At 40.0% G+C, this 18,358-nt stretch overlaps 2 protein-coding genes across 2 annotated transcripts; one reads left to right on the top strand and one right to left on the bottom strand.

The window, feature by feature from the left end:
- Window positions 1-4,879: 4,879 nt before the first annotated feature.
- Window positions 4,880-6,283, top strand: LOC141651428 (uncharacterized). The gene has a single exon (XM_074459141.1). The coding sequence runs from the start codon at window positions 4,880-4,882 to the stop codon at window positions 6,281-6,283; it is 1,404 nt and encodes a 467-aa protein (XP_074315242.1).
- Window positions 6,284-13,492: 7,209 nt separating this feature from the next.
- Window positions 13,493-13,939, bottom strand: LOC141651427 (uncharacterized). Its single transcript, XM_074459140.1, has one exon. The coding sequence runs from the start codon at window positions 13,937-13,939 to the stop codon at window positions 13,493-13,495; it is 447 nt and encodes a 148-aa protein (XP_074315241.1).
- Between the last annotated feature and the right edge of the window lie 4,419 nt (window positions 13,940-18,358).

Genomic DNA, 18,358 nt, shown 5'->3' with positions numbered 1-18,358 from the left:
CCGAAGTTCTAGGGACCAATGGAGTTGGTTTCCGAATTTGTAATAGTTTATTAGATTTACTATTCTAGGAAGGCCATACTAGGATTTAATTTATGCTTTGCATTTTATTTATATGTTGCATGCATCGCTAAATCGCCATAACTAAAACATGCATTGTCATTTTAATCGAGTATATCGACCGTGTCAATTACAATTATCGTAGTTCGCCGCTTTAGTTCACTTAAAACGTGATAGATAATAAATTGGCATGACCTCTCGCTAAAATAAACAATTGAGACTTAGCCTTACCAAAAAGTAGAAACCATGAAAACCTATTTCGCGAGGGAGTGCACTCGGTCACCCCGGGGTACAAACCTTGTTACGTAGGGGAAGTGGGTGATAAATGTCTAATCCACCGAATTCATGTTGATGAGGGTTTCATCGGCTACCCCGTGCCCAAGTTGATGTGGATTTGGATCATGGACACATTTATTCGAAATTTGGATTGAACTCAACAAAAGTTTTTTGATAAGGGTTTCATCGGCTACCCCGTGCCCTTGTCGGATGTGTTTTGGGCTAAAGATAAATGTTAATGTAATTTTATCGACCGAGAGTTCTAAAAGTAGAATCGATTAAAGAGTTAATCCACCGAGTTATATTGATAAGGGTTTCATCGGCTACCCCGTGCCCAAGTTAATATGAATTTGGATCTCGGAATCATTTATCATAGTTGGGTAGAGGTCACTATGTAAATGCTTTACTTGTTATTTACAAGTATTAATAAAACGATAAATGTTAAGTTTTCCACTATTCCGTTATCATATTGTTCTATTTCTTCACCACATTTTTATACGATATCATTTCGATTCAAAACTCCATTAAAACATCGTAACAAAAGACAAAATTTGAATTTTCTTCTAAAAACCTCGAATTATCCATTGGAAGGATCTCATGTGAAGAGTATAGATAAAAGTTATTCATTATCAAACAGGTTATTGATTCTTGACTAACACATCTACTTACAATGGATTGTTTTTCATATACTTAATTGAATTAAGTACCTTGAAGCGATAAATTGTTTTGGTAATTAGATTTGTGAGAATTCGTAATTGACCAAAATAACGCAACCACTTCAATGAAAGTTTTAAGACTAAAACGATTGAATTGAAGAGCAGTCTTCATAAGATTCAACTTTGCTTCTCTAAGTAAAGATTCTTTGAAATAAGTGGGAGCATTCTCTTAAACCGTTAAGATGGGATGAGGTTCAAAGAAGTAAAAATAGAATGGAATTGATACAAGGTAATGTTAAAAGTAACGTTATTTAGAATGACAATACTAAACCTATCAATCCCGACCGATAAAGTTTCCATTGTCTTAGATGTTGGACACTAGAAAGGAAACTACCCCAAGTTGTTAAAGAATAAGCAAGTTAGTTGTGGGACATCTAATAAGACTTAGTTCTTTATTTATTTAATTGACATACATTTTGCTAGTACTACTTCGTCAATATTAGAAACCGGTGGTGGTTTTCATCATTATGTTTGATACATAGGATGATTAGAATATGACGACTAGCATCAAATAATGTCGAGAGATAGAGTAATTGTGTACTCAATCTAGTTTTTGGATTTAAAGTTGTACTTAATTGTGACTATTAAGTGCATAAACTCTAAATAAGAATATAAACTTGTTAAGATACAAAAGAGGTTTCACTTTTGTGACCCTATACACCATAATTTGATGTATGGCTAGCCCATTATCAAGGTGATTATATTCTAAACCAAACTAGAATGATATATCATGAAGATGATACAAGACTCAAATTGGTAACCTAAGATTAAACCTTAGATTTTGGAATGATGAACGCAAAGAGTTATCGAGTACTCTTGAAACCATTAGATCTTATGGTATATGCGTATCTTGTATTCAAAGCAAGATGTCTCGTGCTTTTTGGTTGAAAAGGAAATCGAGGTTGTAAATCATTGATCCAAAATAGAATGATATATCATTTTTCTTTGATCTCCTCCTTCTCTAAGGCCGCATCCTCACTCCAAGGTCTGATAATAAGAGGCTTATTATCAAAGAGGAAGTGCCCCTGATGAAGAATTTGATCTTTAGCTGCAACACTTTTTTTCGGTTCAAAAGTGCTGCAGCTAAAGATCAAATTCTTCATCAGGGGCACTTCCTCTTTGATAATAAGCCTCTTATTATCAGACCTTGGAGTGAGGATGCGGCCTTAGAGAAGGAGGAGATCAAAGAAGTTCCAGTTTGGGTAAAGATTCATAGTCTCCCTTTAAAATTCTGGGGGAAATGTCTTCCTAGAATTGCTGGATTGATGGGTAAGTTTGTTAGATGTGATGGTGCTACAACTGAACAAACTAGGTTAAGCTTAGCTAGGGTGATGATTGACGTCCCTTTTGGTAAACCTATACCTAGTAATGTGAAATTCATGGATTCAGATGGTAGTATAATTAGTCTGAAAGTGGAGTTTGAATGGAAACCAGTCTTATGTACTAAGTGTCAAGGAATAGGGCATGAGACAGCGAAGTGTAGAAAGGAAAAGAAGGGGGGGGTACTCGGAAGATCCCCGAAGGGTCCTCGGAAAGGCTGGAGGCCAAAGCAACCGGTTGCACCTGTTAAAAGTAGCACTCCTGTTGGGTCTCCTCAGGCTCCAGTTCCATCTGTTAATGTGTGCACTCCTTATGAAAAACCTAATAATTTTGATGTGACCTGGGCTAGTAATGGTAAGTATCATATGGCCAATACTCCTGCTCGTAAAATTATTAGGCTCGATGACAAGAAATTCTCGGCGGGCTGCAGTTCTAATCAGAGTAGGAATACGAACCTTTTAGAGTCTATTAACAATGTTACCCCCAAAGTTGGAATAGGGACAAATGGTAGTGCATTGCCTCCAGTTGGGGGTAATGAGTAACTGGGGATTTTGGAACATTAGGGGGTTGAACAGTCTATCTAAGCAATCTACTATAAAAAACTTTCTTGCCCTTCATCAGATAAGACTGTTTGGCCTCCTTGAGACAAAGGTAAAGCCTTTGTCTCTAAATGCAGTGAGGAATAATTTGTGTAGTTCTTGGTGTTTAACAACTAATACTCAGTACCATAAGGGAGGGAGAATTTGGGTCTTATGGAATCCTTCCCTGTTTAGAGTTCATATTCTAGACTACAATGCTCAATTTATTCATTTGGAAGCTACTGATTTGGCTGCTGGGGCTACTTTTTATGTGACAATGGTTTATGCTTTCAATGATACTCAAGAGAGGAAAAACGTATGGGTCAGGTTGTGTGAGATTAAGAAAACTGTACATGGGCCTTGGGTGATTTGTGGTGATTTCAACACTGTTTTATATCCTTCAGAAAGATTAGGAGGTAATAGTACAATGGAAGAAATGGAAGACTTTAAAGCATGTGTTGATGAGTGTGAGGTTATGGATTGTCCTGCTACTGGCTCTCTATATACGTGGTGTAATAAGCATGATCAGGCTACCAGAGTTTATAGCAGGCTTGACAGAGTACTTGTAAATCAGGACTGGTTGAGGGATAATGCTCAGGCTTTTGCACACTTCTTTTGTGAAAGCACTTTTGACCATACTCCCTGTGTAGTACAAAGGAAAATTGATGTGGGTAAAAGAAATAGGAGCTTCAAATATTTCAACATGTGGAGTAAGTATCTGTGGATTTTACTCAATGTGTGCAGACTAATTGGGGAAAACATTGGCCTGGAACTAAGATGTTTAATTTGGTTAAAAAGTTGAAGCATCTTAAAAGACCCCTGAAGGAGCTCAATAGAGTTGATTTTGATGATGTAGAGAATTCTGCTGCTAGGGCTCGAATGTATTTGGAGTCTATCCAAATTAAGCTTAGAAGTGATCCTCAAAATGCTGAACTTATTCATACTGAACTGGAAGCAGCTAGTAGTGTCAGATTTTTGGAGGATGCCTGTCATGAGTTTCTGATTCAGAAGTCTAAAGCAATGTGGGTGGAGAAAGGTGACACCAACAGTATATATTTCCATAGTATTATTAAAGGCAGGCAAATAAGGAATAGAGTTATGAGAATTGAGAATAGTCAGGGTGTCCTGTGTGAGGATAGTGGGGAGATTCAGCAAGCCTTCATTGACTTTTATACTGATTTGTTGGGGACATCTGGTGAGACTATTAATGTTTCTAAAGCTGTTGTTCAGAAAGGAAAGATATGTACTAGTGAGCATCATTCTATTCTTCTGAGCCCTGTCACAAATGAAGAGATTAAACAGGTTATCTTCTCTATCCCTAATTCTAAATCTGCTGGGCCAGATGGTTATTCTAGTGCTTTCTTCAAGGACACTTGGGACATAGTAGGGGGGACTGTGTGTGATGCTGTGCAGGACTTCTTCAAGTCTGGGAAGATCCTCAAACAAATTAATCATACTCTTGTTTCTTTAATTCCCAAGTGTGACATGCCACATAGTGTCACTCAATTTCGACCTATTTCATGCTGCAATGTTGTTTACAAATGCATATCCAAGTTGATATGTAATAGGTTGGCAAAGGTCCTCCCTCATATTGTCAGTGAAAATCAGGGTGGGTTTATTCAAGGGAGGAGCATTGTGGAAAATATACTAATTTGTCAAGACTTAGTGAGATGCTATAATAGGAAAGCCATCTCTCCTAGATTTATGCTCAAGGTAGACCTCAAAAAGGCATATGATTCAGTCAATTGGGGGTTCTTAGAGCAGATGTTGGTTTATTTAAACTTCCCTACTTAGATCATTTTGTTAATTAAGGAGTGCATTCAAACTGCTTCCTATTCTTTAGTCCTCAATGGTGAAACATTTGGTCATTTCAAAGGGGCAAAAGGGTTAAGGCAAGGTGACCCTTTATCTCCTCTATTGTTTACCATTGCCATGGAGTACCTGAGTAGAGTGTTGGCATATACTACTGAAAACTTACCATTTAAGTTCCACCCCCTTTGTGATAAGATGAAGCTCTCTCACCTAATGTTTGCAGACGATCTTCTTTTATTTTGCAAGGGCGATATTGCTTCCATTATGGTCTTACTAAGGTCATTTGCCACATTTTCTGCTGCATCCGGCCTGAACATGAAATCTACTAAGACTGATGCTTATTTTAATGGGATATCCAAGGCTGTGAAAGATGATATTTTGCAGATCTCAGGTTTCCGTGAGGGACACATGCCTTTTAAGTACTTAGGAGTTCCTATTACTTGTGGTAGAATGACAAAGGCTGATTGTAATTTACTAGTGGAGAAGCTGATTTGCAGGATTCGAAGTTTTGGCTCTAAAAAGCTCTCTTACACTGGTAGACTGGTCTTGGTGAACTCTGTGCTTACTACTCTTTATAATTATTGGGTGAATATCTTCCTAATCCCAAAAGGTGTGATTAATAGAATCAATTCTATTTGTAGAAATTACTTATGGGATGGGAGTGTGGACTATATTATGGTTCCTATGGTGAGTTGGAAGAAGGTTTGCTCACCAAAGGAGGAAGGAGGATTGGGCATCAAGGATAGTCAGTCCTGGAATATAGCTGCCATAGGGAAACTTGTGTGGTGGATTTACTATAGTCTAGATAGACTGTGGGTAAAGTGGGTCAATCAGATTTACCTGAAAGGAGCTGACTGGCAGGAGTATCAACCCAGTGGGAATATGAGCTGGGGTTGGAAGTCCATTTGTAGGGTTAAAGATAGGTTAGCTTCTGGTTATCAAAATGGTCAGTGGGTTCTTGATAGCAAAGGGTATACTATTTGTAGTGGGTACGAGCTGGTAAGACAAAGATTTCAAGCTGTGCAATGGCATCAATATGTTTGGAATGGATGGTGTGTGCCTAGGCACCAATTTATTGGCTGGCTCATTGCTAGAGAACAATTGCAGCTAAAGGTGAAGTTATTTGAGCTAGGTATTGCTGCTGATGATGAGTGCCTGATCTGTGGTAGTGCTCCTGAAACTCATATCCATCTGTTTCAGGAGTGTGCTTATGGCAGGATGATTTTTTCTGAGATTAACAAGTTGTGTAGCATGTCTGTTCCCACATCTCAGCATATGCAGTGGGCTGGTGATGGACATGGTTCACGCCTGAAGAAGGGTGTTCTTTTGTGTATAGTTATGGCTACATACTATCACATATGGATGCAAAGAAACAAAGCAAGGGTGGAGGGATGTGTACTTAGACCGGAGGTTATCAGCAACCTGATCAAACGTGAAGTTACATCCAGGATTTTAGCACGGCTTCATCCAGTGACTGATAGGAGAGATTTAGATTGGTTGAAGAGTGTAAATTTATATTTGTAAACTCAGTATGGGTTGAAATTGTATTAGTCAGAATGGTGTAATCTGTATTAGATTACTTGTTTTTAATGGAAAGCTTACATTTCACCAAAAAAAAAACGATTTAAGTTGACACTAATATGTTCACTTAATAAGGTAAATAGAGAAATCTTTGAAGAAGTTCAAAGATTTCCAGGAATGGGATTATCTAAGTGAAGACTTTGATATAAACCAAAGGAAATGTGATATAGTATCACAAGTTAATATCTCTTAGCATACATTATGGGATAATGTGTGGTTATATAAAGAAATCAAACGCTATTCATTAGGGTTTGGACTTAAATCAAGTTACCTTAAGTTGCTTGATCTAATTTTGGGGATTTTATCATTTTGTCTAAGTTGTTTTTCCCACTAAATCTAAACGATTCATATGAGATATGAAATGGTAGGGTACCATGCTTGTAAGTTCTCACAAGAAACAAATGCTCATTTTCCCTTACTATAATCACGAGTACAACGAGTTTGTGGCTCGTGAAGCTGTCTTTCTAAAATACAAGTTTATTTCTAGAAGACAGAGTGGGAGAAATTATTCAAAGAGCCATAAAGAGTGTCATGTCGCAAGAAACTGGTCTTTCTTGGCTACATGAGACGTTTTGTGTAAGATGTTGTTTCTTTAAAACCTAGGAGGTTAAATTCATCACTTGTTGAAAATGATGAATTCATGCTACTTTTAAGAAAGTAAAGAGCTTATAACTTACAAAGAAATTGTTTGATTCAAGTTACTTCTGGAAAGTAATGAATATATGACTTACATAAGAGTGTTTAAGTCACAACTCAATACAAGGCTTAAGAGCCATGAAAATCCGAATTCAATTCCGAGTGAAATTGTTGGATATCTAAGAGAGATATCAAGGCTTGATTGGTTGCAAAGGGTTTTGCACTAGTTGAAATGCTTAAGTCTATTTGGATCTTCTTAGGGATTGTGTTTCATTATGATGATATACATATAGCAAGTGAATCTAAAACCCACTTCTTCAATTAGAAGGAATGTATTCAATACATGTCTTGAGTTTTGTAGATTCTTGCAATCCTAAGATAATGTGAAACTTAAGAGAGAATCTTTAGTAGGACATCAATGAGTTGGAATCAACATTTTGATCATGGGATAAAACTTTTCTCAATAGGTTGAGAAGTTGTGTTTATACATGAAGTTTAGTGGGAGTTACGGTAATTTTAATTAGTCTTATATGTGGATAACATATTGATCATTGGGAATGATTTAAGACTTTTGGAGTATAACAATACATCTTTAATATCCGGATTTATGATGATAAATCTACCTGATATTAGCGTCAAATAAGAAGTCTCATGTTGATAAGATTCATGACTAGTTCAATTAAATTGAACATATTTGATTGATTCCATTTGCTTCCGCTGCCGAATCAATTAAATAGGAAATGATGTATAACACTTCATATACTTTGAGTATGATGAATTGTTTCAAAATCGAATTTAAGTAATAATTACCAAGTAGCCATATTGATTACCCTTAAGTACTTGCAAAAGCATTAAGGATATAATGCAAAGTGTTTTTGATGCAATTTTGTGTAAGGGTGTTACACAAGTGACAATTGACAATTGAGATTGCGCATGGTTTCCGACAAAACCATAATCAAAACACATTAGGATGGTTATGATACCATTGCGGCTATGTTATTATTTAAGAAATAGATTTTCTAGAATCGTTCTAGGCAATAAAGAACAATGAGAAATATTTACAACGGAAATTGAGTACACTTGCAATCATGAGATGTGCAAGAAGGATGAGTCCCGCACACTGTGAAAACAGTGGGAGCTATTCTAAGGCTAGAGGGCCTATGTCTTGATTAGATCTCCACACGTACTCAGAAAATTTTGTAATGCAAATGTATACATTACAAAGGAAAACGAGTATGTAGTAAGGTTGAGTAAGGTACAAGAAGTTGATAAAACCTACTAACCAAAGCCTTCTTATAGGCTTAACATGATGAGTAATGTCATTTCAATTAAATTGAAATAAACAACTACAAGATCAAATTAGATTGTAGAATATGAAATAGTAATCAGGCATTGACTATTCATATGTGATAATCGCATTTGTCGTTCGAGTTTTTACTTTAAAAACTTTTTTCTTATACTTTGTTACATCCAAACGGGTTGTAGAGACAACATTGAACCCCGTTAAAGTGAACCCGGATTAACATGGTATTCGCCCATAGTCACTTGTATGAGGTGACGTCTCGAAGTGACTAGAGTGTGATGCGATTGATGGCAAGTTCAAGTGCCATAGAGTCATGTGAGATGACTAGTCGATCACATAGGCAGACTGTTAGGAACACTTTGCCGGGCAGTGACCGCTTATAGAGTTCTGGTAAATGTATATAGCCTGGTCATGGCGAGAGCTACTATAGTATTCTAATGAGTCGATTCTTTTAACTAAAGACCGTTCACCTAAGGTGGCACAGTTTCAGATTAACTTTGATTTGTGTTACTACGACCTTCGTAAATGGGGTCAAATGGGCATATTTTGGGTTATGATGGCTGTGGCTAGTCGAAGGGAATGAGTGCAATAGGAATTGTCCACCCCCTTGTCAGGGTTAAAACAATATCTCAGGGCCACTCGAGGAGTAATGAACTGGAAATGCGTGGCCACGCTCGGATGGTATCTATGGTAGATGACCCCGGTCAATCAGTTGTTCTCCAGATCGAGGAAACCACTCTCGATATGATCACTTGCAAGTACGACCCGAAAGACACCTTGCATTGAGTGGGAGATAGTAATAGGACAAGAGAATTGGTGACGCACACTTGTCGAGGACAAGTGGGAGATTGTTGGAGTAAGTGTCCCCGACAATAATGCGATCACAATTGTTGATCATATTGATCACATATTTAAATCTCATACCAAGAATACGAAAGGGATGATGCATTACATATATAGTCAACTGATCCACACATATCGGTAATGATTGGCTGGCTAGAGTTTGACATTACTGTCGTGCGACGGTGGTGATCAGTTGATCCCTTGAGGTCACACCTATAGGACGATTCCCTTAATTGAAAAGGTTAATTAATTGTATGACGATACAGATTAATTAATTCCTTAAAATTGAACAAATTATTATAAGAGAGAAAAATGACATCTTATTATAATGTGATTTTATTTAGTAATTTAAGAAGTTATATTACTAAAATTAATCGGTGTTTGCGAAACACGCGAGATGAGAATGATAAGTTAGTTATAATTACAAGATGTTTTGAATTATACTAACTAGTAATTAAATGACCATTTTATGAGAAAGTAATTTTAAATTACTAGTTAATTTGTTAAATATGATTTATTTAATTTGTAAATGATATTTAATTTGTTAAATATGCATTTTAAATTAAAACATGACATAAGACATGTCACATGTCACATGACATACAATTGTACAATTGACAAAAATAAAATGGACTCCATATTACTACATATAAACCGAAATTAGGTGGGCATGCTTAGAAGTTTTGTCTTTTTCCATTTGTCTTATTCATTTGTCCATGACACTTGATAGTGACATGACTATGGACAAAGCCTTACACTAGTTTGTCTTGTGAAGACAAAAAGCAAAATGAAAAGGGCCTAAAACCCCCCCCCCCCCACCGGTTTTTGGACATAAGATTAGAGAGTTTTTCTCTTAATTTTTTCATTCTCTCATGTTTTAAGAAAAACATAAAACTTCTCTCTCTTGTTCATCATAAAATCAAGTTTGATGAATCTAATTTGTATGAATCAATAACTAATAATACTAGTAGTAGTATATGAGTATTAGTAATCAATTTTTAGGTAAACCACATTACAAATATCTAGTACATATTAGTTTGTGGGATTAAGGGATAGTCTTGGGTGCTACTAATTGGAGGGCTTCTATTTTGAAGTCATGTATGTTCATCCAATATTGGAAAGCTCAAGAACTAACAAGAAGGAGATCTTGTTGGTGCCCATTTGACCGAAATTTAAATGGTGAGAAATTGATTTCTTATCTCTTCTTATTTAGTTTGCATGCATAAGATTTGTAATTAATTTTATGACTAAATTAATTTGAAACATATATGAATATGTTTAATAATGAGATATAGATTTCCAACAAGAGTATGGGTCATATGCTTGGAGAGTGAGAGGATCTTTGTGGATGGTGCTCCCTGATCCCGAGCACCTACCCGTGATTGACCATTTGGCTGAGTATGACCCGGGGAGTGGTGCACCTAGACCCAAGCCTCAGTATTACTTGATCGACTCCACCATCCTTCTAGACCTAGCCGAGCCTACCACAGTGTCAGAGAGACAGCCGGTTCCTCCCCCACCACGTGAGCGCCGTAGAGGGAGAGCATCTAGGGTGGACGAGGTTGAGACTGAGCCCTCTTACTCCACATCGAGCTTCTACCCACAGTAGTACTCGCCCTACCCTACCGTTCATGACCTCAGAATGCAGGTTAGTGACTTGACTGAGTAGATCTCCACTACCTTGGTGCTCCGGAACATGCGTGAGATGGCTTATAACCAGGGTATAGGGACGGAGTTGGCACAACCCGTTTGGTGGAGGAGACCCGGAGTGGACACAAGAGTCTTCCACAGTTACGGAGTTGACCCTGGCTATTGGAGGCCACCAGAGGAGACCGAGTTTGACTGCCTCGCGGGACCGTGTGGAGCCAACTATGGCAGTCAGCTAGGCGGTGGAGGCTACTCAGCTAGAGCTTTTCCGGGAGCAGGTACATCTGAAGCAGGTACATCCGGCACCGGTGGTGGTGAGGAGATAGAGGAGGGTCCAGATATGTGATTCCGTTGTATTTATGGATTTGTTTTTGGTTTTTCGTTGGATACTTTTTGTTCTTTTATCGTACTCTTTTCTTTTGGATGACTGTAACTGGCCATAAGGCTGCTACTTGTTTTCGCATACTACGTTTGAGACCTCTTAGACATAAACTTTTAGTTGGTGATGGAGTATGTGATTGCGTGCAGGTATGATCCTTGGTGAATATGTGTCTAATGTCGAAAATTTGCTTTCTGACCTGGAAAACTCGACCGAGTATGTTAATACTCGCCCGAGTATCGCTTACTCGACCGAGTACACCATTATACTCGGCCGAGAATATGGATAGTACACTCTTCATTCCTTGGAATTGTTATCGATTTATATGTGTAACTGTTTTAGTACGTGTATGCCTGAATACTTTAGTAAGGTGTTCGGATCTTTATGAGATGCGCTTTGTATATATGGCCACGATATACGATTGAATTTGAAGTGCGACGATAATAGTAGTATGAGATGTGGTTATGGGCTTTAGAGGTAGTCAGAGTTGATCAAGGCAGTGGCGTCTTCATACTTTTTGCAATTCTCTAATTATGTTATGTGTCTTGTTTCCTTGTTTGGCATACATAAGGTGGTTGTTTACATACGTGTGGAGGTGGTTGTTTACATACGTGTGCTTGCCTTGTATTAGAGTATATGTCCATAATTGTTGTCGTCTTGCATATGGTTGACCTTGGTGGATGGGTAGAATGAACTTCGGGGACGAAGTTCCTTTTTAGAGGGGTAGATAACATCGCGATATAAAATTTCTAAAAGTTCTAACGAGTTGACTAAAGTTCCTCTATGCTTCACCTCCTACTTCTATGTTTTACCTTCATTCATTTAACTTGTTGTCACGAACTTAATTTATGTAATTGATGCTATAATGGAGTAGCGGTGACACTTTATAGTTGTTTGAGTCTTGTTAAAAGGCTTAACTATTTGGATGTTGGTCGTCGCGTTTGGGAAGTGTGGGTTGAACTTCGGAGACGAAGTTCCTTTTAAGGGGGAAGACTGTAATACCCGCTCTATTTAAGGACCCTTTGACCGATCATTTGACCACAGAAGATCGTAGGAGGGGATAGGCGAGAGGATAAAGGATCTATGTGACGGTTTACTCGACCTAGCAGGGGCTACTCGGCCGAGTGATGTTAACACTCGACCGAGTAGGGCTTACTCGGCCGAGTATGGGAGTACTCGACCGAGTATAGCCGCTGTTGATGCGTTACTATAAAACGCAAGTTCGTAAGTCTTAATTCATTTTCAACGGTTCCCTTTCTCTCTAACCCTAATATTTATCTCTCTCTCTCTCTCTCTCTCACCTATCACCCACATTTCCCTACACTCTCATCTAGCCTAGACACTAACCCTGGTAGGGGATTGGTTTATATGCGGAGTATTCAAGCAAGGATGTCATCGTTGTTGACTTCGGTTCGTGTCTTAAGGTAAGTCGCCGTTTCGTTGTTGTCTTTCAGTAGGTCTTCGGGGTAGTTTTGTAATAGGTCATGGTATCATTTGTAGGTTTCGTCTCGGAGTATTGGCTGGCTAGTTGTTGGATGCATTTTCATGGATTAGCAATAAGGTACGGTTTCCCTACTCAGTTTACTGTTTAATTGTTATAAGATTATGTTTGTATTATTGTACGATTGATTATCTGCTGATAATTATTGGTGTGTTGGAGTTGGTGTGGTTGTTGTGATGGTTGTTGATGATGTTCACGAGGTGCGACCTCGGCTGAGTGGAGTCACTTGTGGGAGTGGTCTCACGCCCTAGTTTCGTACTTTGTGGAAGCCGTCACAGAAGGGGATGTGCAAATTAATGAACAGGGTTATCGCTCGTTGATGAGCGGGGGCTTAGGTGGGGATTGGCTGCGGTCCCCCACTAGGGGTGAGGATTATCTGTTGCGATGGGTAATCTGGCAGGACTACACACTTTAGTGTGTAGTTAGTTACGATGTGAGATCGGGAGTTGGAGGTGGATGATGATCAGATATTTTGTCTTTTCGTACTTATCTTATTTTGTTATACAGTAAACTGACCTCGTGTTGTGTTTTCAAAACTATGGTGATCCATTCGAGGATGGTGAGCAGTTGGTTTGTCAGGTACAGTTGGTCATGTTGCTTGCGGGATTGGAAGGGATTCGAGTCACCACGCTACCGAAGTAGAAGTCCTTGACAGTCAGGCTTAGTAGTCTTTACAGTCATCCTTGTTGTATCTTGCCACCCTGTTCTCCATTGTAAAAACTTAAGGTTACTTAATAAATGTTCTTTCATTGTTTATTTGATCTACTACCTCGGGCAACCGAGATGGTAACACCTTCATACGCGGGGGTGGTCCTTGGTAAGGCACCTTGGTGTACGGGGGTATTACATGTACCCCTTGTCTAGCAACTCATCTAGCTGCTTCTTCATCTCCTCCAACTCTTTAGGTACCTTCCGGTACGGTGCTCTAGATATAGGCCCCGTCCCCGGTTTGAGCTGAACACTGAAGTCGATGTCCCTCTTAAGAGGTAACCCCGATATCTCATCTGGAAAAACATCACCAAACTCCCCAACCACTGGTATGTCACATGCTGATGGCTCCTCCACACGCATATCCCTCACATGGCAAAGGATTAAAGGAAACTTCTTCCTCAAACATGACTTTAAAGTCATTACCGCGATCAACTTCAACTTAGGCTTTACTACGAACCCCATGTATGATACCTTGACTCCCTTAGTCCCCTTTAAAGACACCCTCTTTTGTCGACAGTCTATATTAGCATCATTCTTGCCCAGCCAGTCTATCCCAACGATAACCTCAAACCCATCCATAGGAAACTCTAACAAGTTGACCGGTAAGTCTACTTTCCTCACCATCATGGATACATCCCTATGCAACTTAGAACATGACACGGACTCCCCGGAAGGTATAAACACATTATCTTTCACCAGTTCATATTCTCCCAAACCCATAGCTATGGCATGACTCCTAGACACAAAAGAGTGGGTTGCCCCGAATCAAACAGAACAAAATATGGCGTGTTATAAACGAGAAAAGTAACGGTAACAACGTAAGCATCATTCTCTGCTTCCTGCTTGCCCATCATAAAGAGCTTCCTACTGCTTTTCTGACCTCCACCCTGAACCGTGGTAGCGGAAGTAGTCGACTTGGCTGCCGAGTTCTGCGTCACACTATTGTTCAGACGCTGATAGGATCCTCCATTATTGCGGTTGTTGCCGCCTTTGTTTTTATGCCCTCCGCGATTCCCCACGACCCAGCTGGCCTGTTGCTAGCAAAGCTCTGGCTTGGAGCATGCGAAAAGTTTTCCTTCTATGTCCCTGGCCGGAAAACCCTCACCTCCTCTAGCACTGGCACACTCATGCCTCTTATGACCCACTCCACCATAATTGAAGCAGGTAATATTGGAGTTATCACTAGTACTCCGACCCCCTCCTCTTCCCCAATCTCGAAATCCCCCCGCATAACTAGATCCGCCAGAAAAGGTTCTAGCCTGGTTGTGGTTACCTTCTTGTGACCCGACTGGTGGCCACCTTCACTCTCAGCCTTTCTTTTCTCAGCATTCTATTCCTTAGCCTCTTTGGCTAAGTCCACTAGCCTCTCAGCGTGCCCTGCTCTTGCATATACCTCTTTCAGATCTGTGAGTACCCCAGCTGGTAGTCTATCCATGATCTTCGGTCGCCAACCCCTTCTAAAAGCAAAGAGCCAAACTCCGTTGACCCATCTGCATATCCTCCGCGTACCGTGACAACTCTATAAACCGATGGTCGTACTCCGTGACGGTCATGTTATCAGCCATGGAGAAGGAATCGAACTCAGCTCTCAGCTTGTGGCGAATGTGCTCCGACATGAAGTGTTCCCTTATAGCGCTCTTGAAGCCTGCCCATGGGATAACATTCTGTCCCTGGTCATTGTAGTATGCCCGACCATCCTCCCTCACATCTACACCATACTCCGGCCTCATCCCTTAGGTAGAACATAGCCTGTTCCACCATCATATCCGCCGGACACTTCACAACCTTTAAGAAACTCTCCATCTTGAGGTGCCAATTATCAAGCAGCTTTGGCTCACCGGTGCCTCATAAGTAGCGGGGTGGAAGCGAGAAATAGTGGTGTCCAGCTAAGATGCATCCATCGGGTTCTCACCTCCCTTACCCAATTCTTGAGTGCCTCCATGAGCGCATCCTGCTGCTCAATCATTCTGGCAATCTCATCAAGACTCATCTCAGTAGCTTGGATGTATACATCTGACCTCTTTGGCGGCATTTTGAGATGATATAACCAAGAAAACGTAAGCATATAGCCTACGGCTCAAAATAAACAAATCATCCGCCAAAGAAGTACTCGGCCGAGTATTGTGAAATACTCGGTGTGGACAGCGGGCCGCCCACGGGGGCGCTTGGTGAGAAACGGGGAACAAGCGTTTGCATTTTGTATGGAGTCGCCACCAATTTTTATGGGAAATTGGAACCGTTCGAGTACCTCGTGTCATGTCAAGACACAAAGTAGTGACATGAACACTAAGCAATCGTGACCCTTAGCATTCTATGTCTAGAATGACTCTCGTGGATGCCAATGAACACGGGTGCTCACGGAGATCTGGAGTAAGGGGTGAGGGTACGTATTAGGAAGCTCTTTTGATCGAACACCTAATCCCGCCCGCCTCGATAGCGGCCTCTACTAATGATTAAGGAAGTTATTCGTACTTGATATATCGTCGGCTATATGCATGCAATGCAACATCCATTAGATTAATCCTAGCATGTGAAGAATTAACTAAGTCGGTGAAACACGTAATTAGCATACAATTGGGTCGAAGTAGGATTTAATGCTCATTTACATGCGGAAACATACAAACAATAAAAGAAATACAATAATTATAAATTACAATAATGAAAATTACATTAATTATATTGGAATAGGCGATTTATGTCGAAAATACCGCTAAAACGGATGATTTGAGAAAAAAGGAATAAAAGGAAGAATTACGAAACGAGCATGATAATACGAATAATAGTTAGATTAATACGTAAGCTAATTAATTAGGTCAAGGCGAAAAAGGAGTTCGAGGGGATAGAACTCATCTCGAACAGCAGCAGCAGATCAGGCTCGCCCTCTAGAAGAGGCGCAGGCGATTCTTTGCGTCTTTCAAGGGTGAGTTCTGGCATGAAGCCGAATCGCAAATCGTTAATGCTAATTGATGATTCTAAGGATTGATTATGATATTTACTCGGATGAAAGTGATTTAATGCATTAATTACATATGAATTAGTCATAAAAGCAATAAACATGGATGAGACGGAATTAAGATGGATTAATTTACAAGAAGGAGCGATGTTAATGAATGAGTCCTCTATTGAAATCAATTAACTAGGTTAGATATGACGATATATGACGAATATACAATGAACATGTGAATAAACAAACGAAAACTATATCAATGGCGAATTCCAGAAACCCAATATGAACGAATTGAATCTCTACAACCCGGAATTGAATTTAATGACGAAAACCCGCAAATATTGGATTATTTAGGATTTAAGGTCAGATTTGAATAATTAAAACATGTTAATGATGAAGGAATTATGTGATACAATATACATGTGAATATTAATGATGATGAACGAAGAATTTAAGAAAACAAGTGAAAAAACAAATAAACAAAGACGAATTACAGAGGACGAGGAAGAAGAAAAGAAGCAGGAACTGCGGCAGCCTCACGAAGAGGCGCAGCAGAATCGCGCTCCTTCGAATAGGCGCAGCGATTGCTGCGTCTTTTCTCGACGTCCGTCTCTTTGGAAAATCCGTAAAAAGAGTTTTAACAAAGGGTTTTAGAAATCGGTTTTAACGGTGTATTCGACATAAACCTTACAAAGACGATACGATAAATAAAATACAATAAATAAAGAGAATTATTACACCCTCAGACTTACATGTTGACGAAACGAGAAGGACTAAGAATCGACTAGTGATGCTCGACGCGAATGCAAAGAGAGTGCCCTCGTAAGAGGAAAACGATTGATTAATTAAGATTGATTGAGTGTAGTTGGTCAAATTGGTCGGTCATGCAACGGAGAGGTGGTACCGGAAAGATCCGAGCTTACGTGGTCGGAAGTCCAAGCACGTAGACGCCAATTAGTAAGAACGAAGTCTAGAATGCAAAGGGAGAAGAGAAGGGCGGACACTCGCGTGAGAAATATGAGGAACGAAAGCTCCTATTTATACTAATCACGTGAAGGAATAGGGTTTCGGAGACTCTTTGGAAGTGAATCTCGGAAAGATATAAAAAAGATACGTAAATCATGCAAAGAAGGGCCTGGGAAGAGGCGCAGCAGCCCACTGCGCTCTCTTGGAAGAGGCGCAGACTGGGCTGCTTGCGTCTATTCCCAGGAGGTTTCCTCCTGCTGAAGAAAGATTCCCGCGTTTGAGTTAAGGTAGGACGGAAATAATTCGATTATCTTGTGAATATTACGGGATATTATTTGCCAAAAGATAAAATTTGTAAAATATGGAATAGAAATATCCGGAACATTCCAGAACATTCCGACTCGGGATTTAACAGTTATCAGAAAATGGAGACGGTTTTTGACCCGGACTCCGAATGTACTCTAATTACTGCCAAAACGACCGTACCAGGACGTAGATGACAACTAAGAGGTCGACATTAATATTTGAGCAATCACTTGACGATAATCTTACGAACTGTCACAAATCGTTCCGCGAATCGAACATGCGGCCCAATCATCACCGGGTGGTTTGCGGGAGGTGCAGAAACGAGGTGTCTACAGAGCCCCCACTTTGACTGAGGCTTGGACAAGGCGAAAGTCAAAGTATAGCCATCAGGTCAATCGAAGATTACAACCTGACGACTATGGCGACGCGAGGCGGCTCAAGGGGTCTGAGCCAAGGACCTATCGTCGGGAACATTTTAGAGTCTGTCGACTATCGGGGAGGGTCGTTTAAAGTCCATTAGACTACGTAAGGAGGCTCGCCAGCCATAAGGAGAGATCATACCTGAGACTTAATCGAACTTCGCGGGGAAACAAGAAATATTGAAAGCAGCAGGACGTCGGTAGAAACTGCTGGGGAATCCGCTTGCGTCGGTCTCGAGCGAACTCTAGCGAAATTTGAGGTTGAATCTGCTTGCGTCGGTCTCAAACAAATTCTTGTTGGGGAATATTGTGACGACTAGGAACATCTTGATCGTCGCGGAAGAAATCTTGAGTGAGCAG

Source organism: Silene latifolia, chromosome 4, assembly GCF_048544455.1.
Source record: "Silene latifolia isolate original U9 population chromosome 4, ASM4854445v1, whole genome shotgun sequence".
NCBI classification, from domain to species: domain Eukaryota; kingdom Viridiplantae; phylum Streptophyta; class Magnoliopsida; order Caryophyllales; family Caryophyllaceae; genus Silene; species Silene latifolia.
The sequence above is the reverse complement of the archived record's forward strand: the minus strand, read 5'-3'. Positions and strand labels throughout refer to the sequence as shown.

Excerpts from the sequence above, each read along its gene's own strand:
- LOC141651427 (XM_074459140.1), bottom strand. The coding sequence starts at position 13,939 with ATGGATGGGTTTGAGGTTATCGTTGGGATAGACTGGCTGGGCAAGAAT.
- LOC141651428 (XM_074459141.1), top strand. The coding sequence starts at position 4,880 with ATGGAGTACCTGAGTAGAGTGTTGGCATATACTACTGAAAACTTACCA.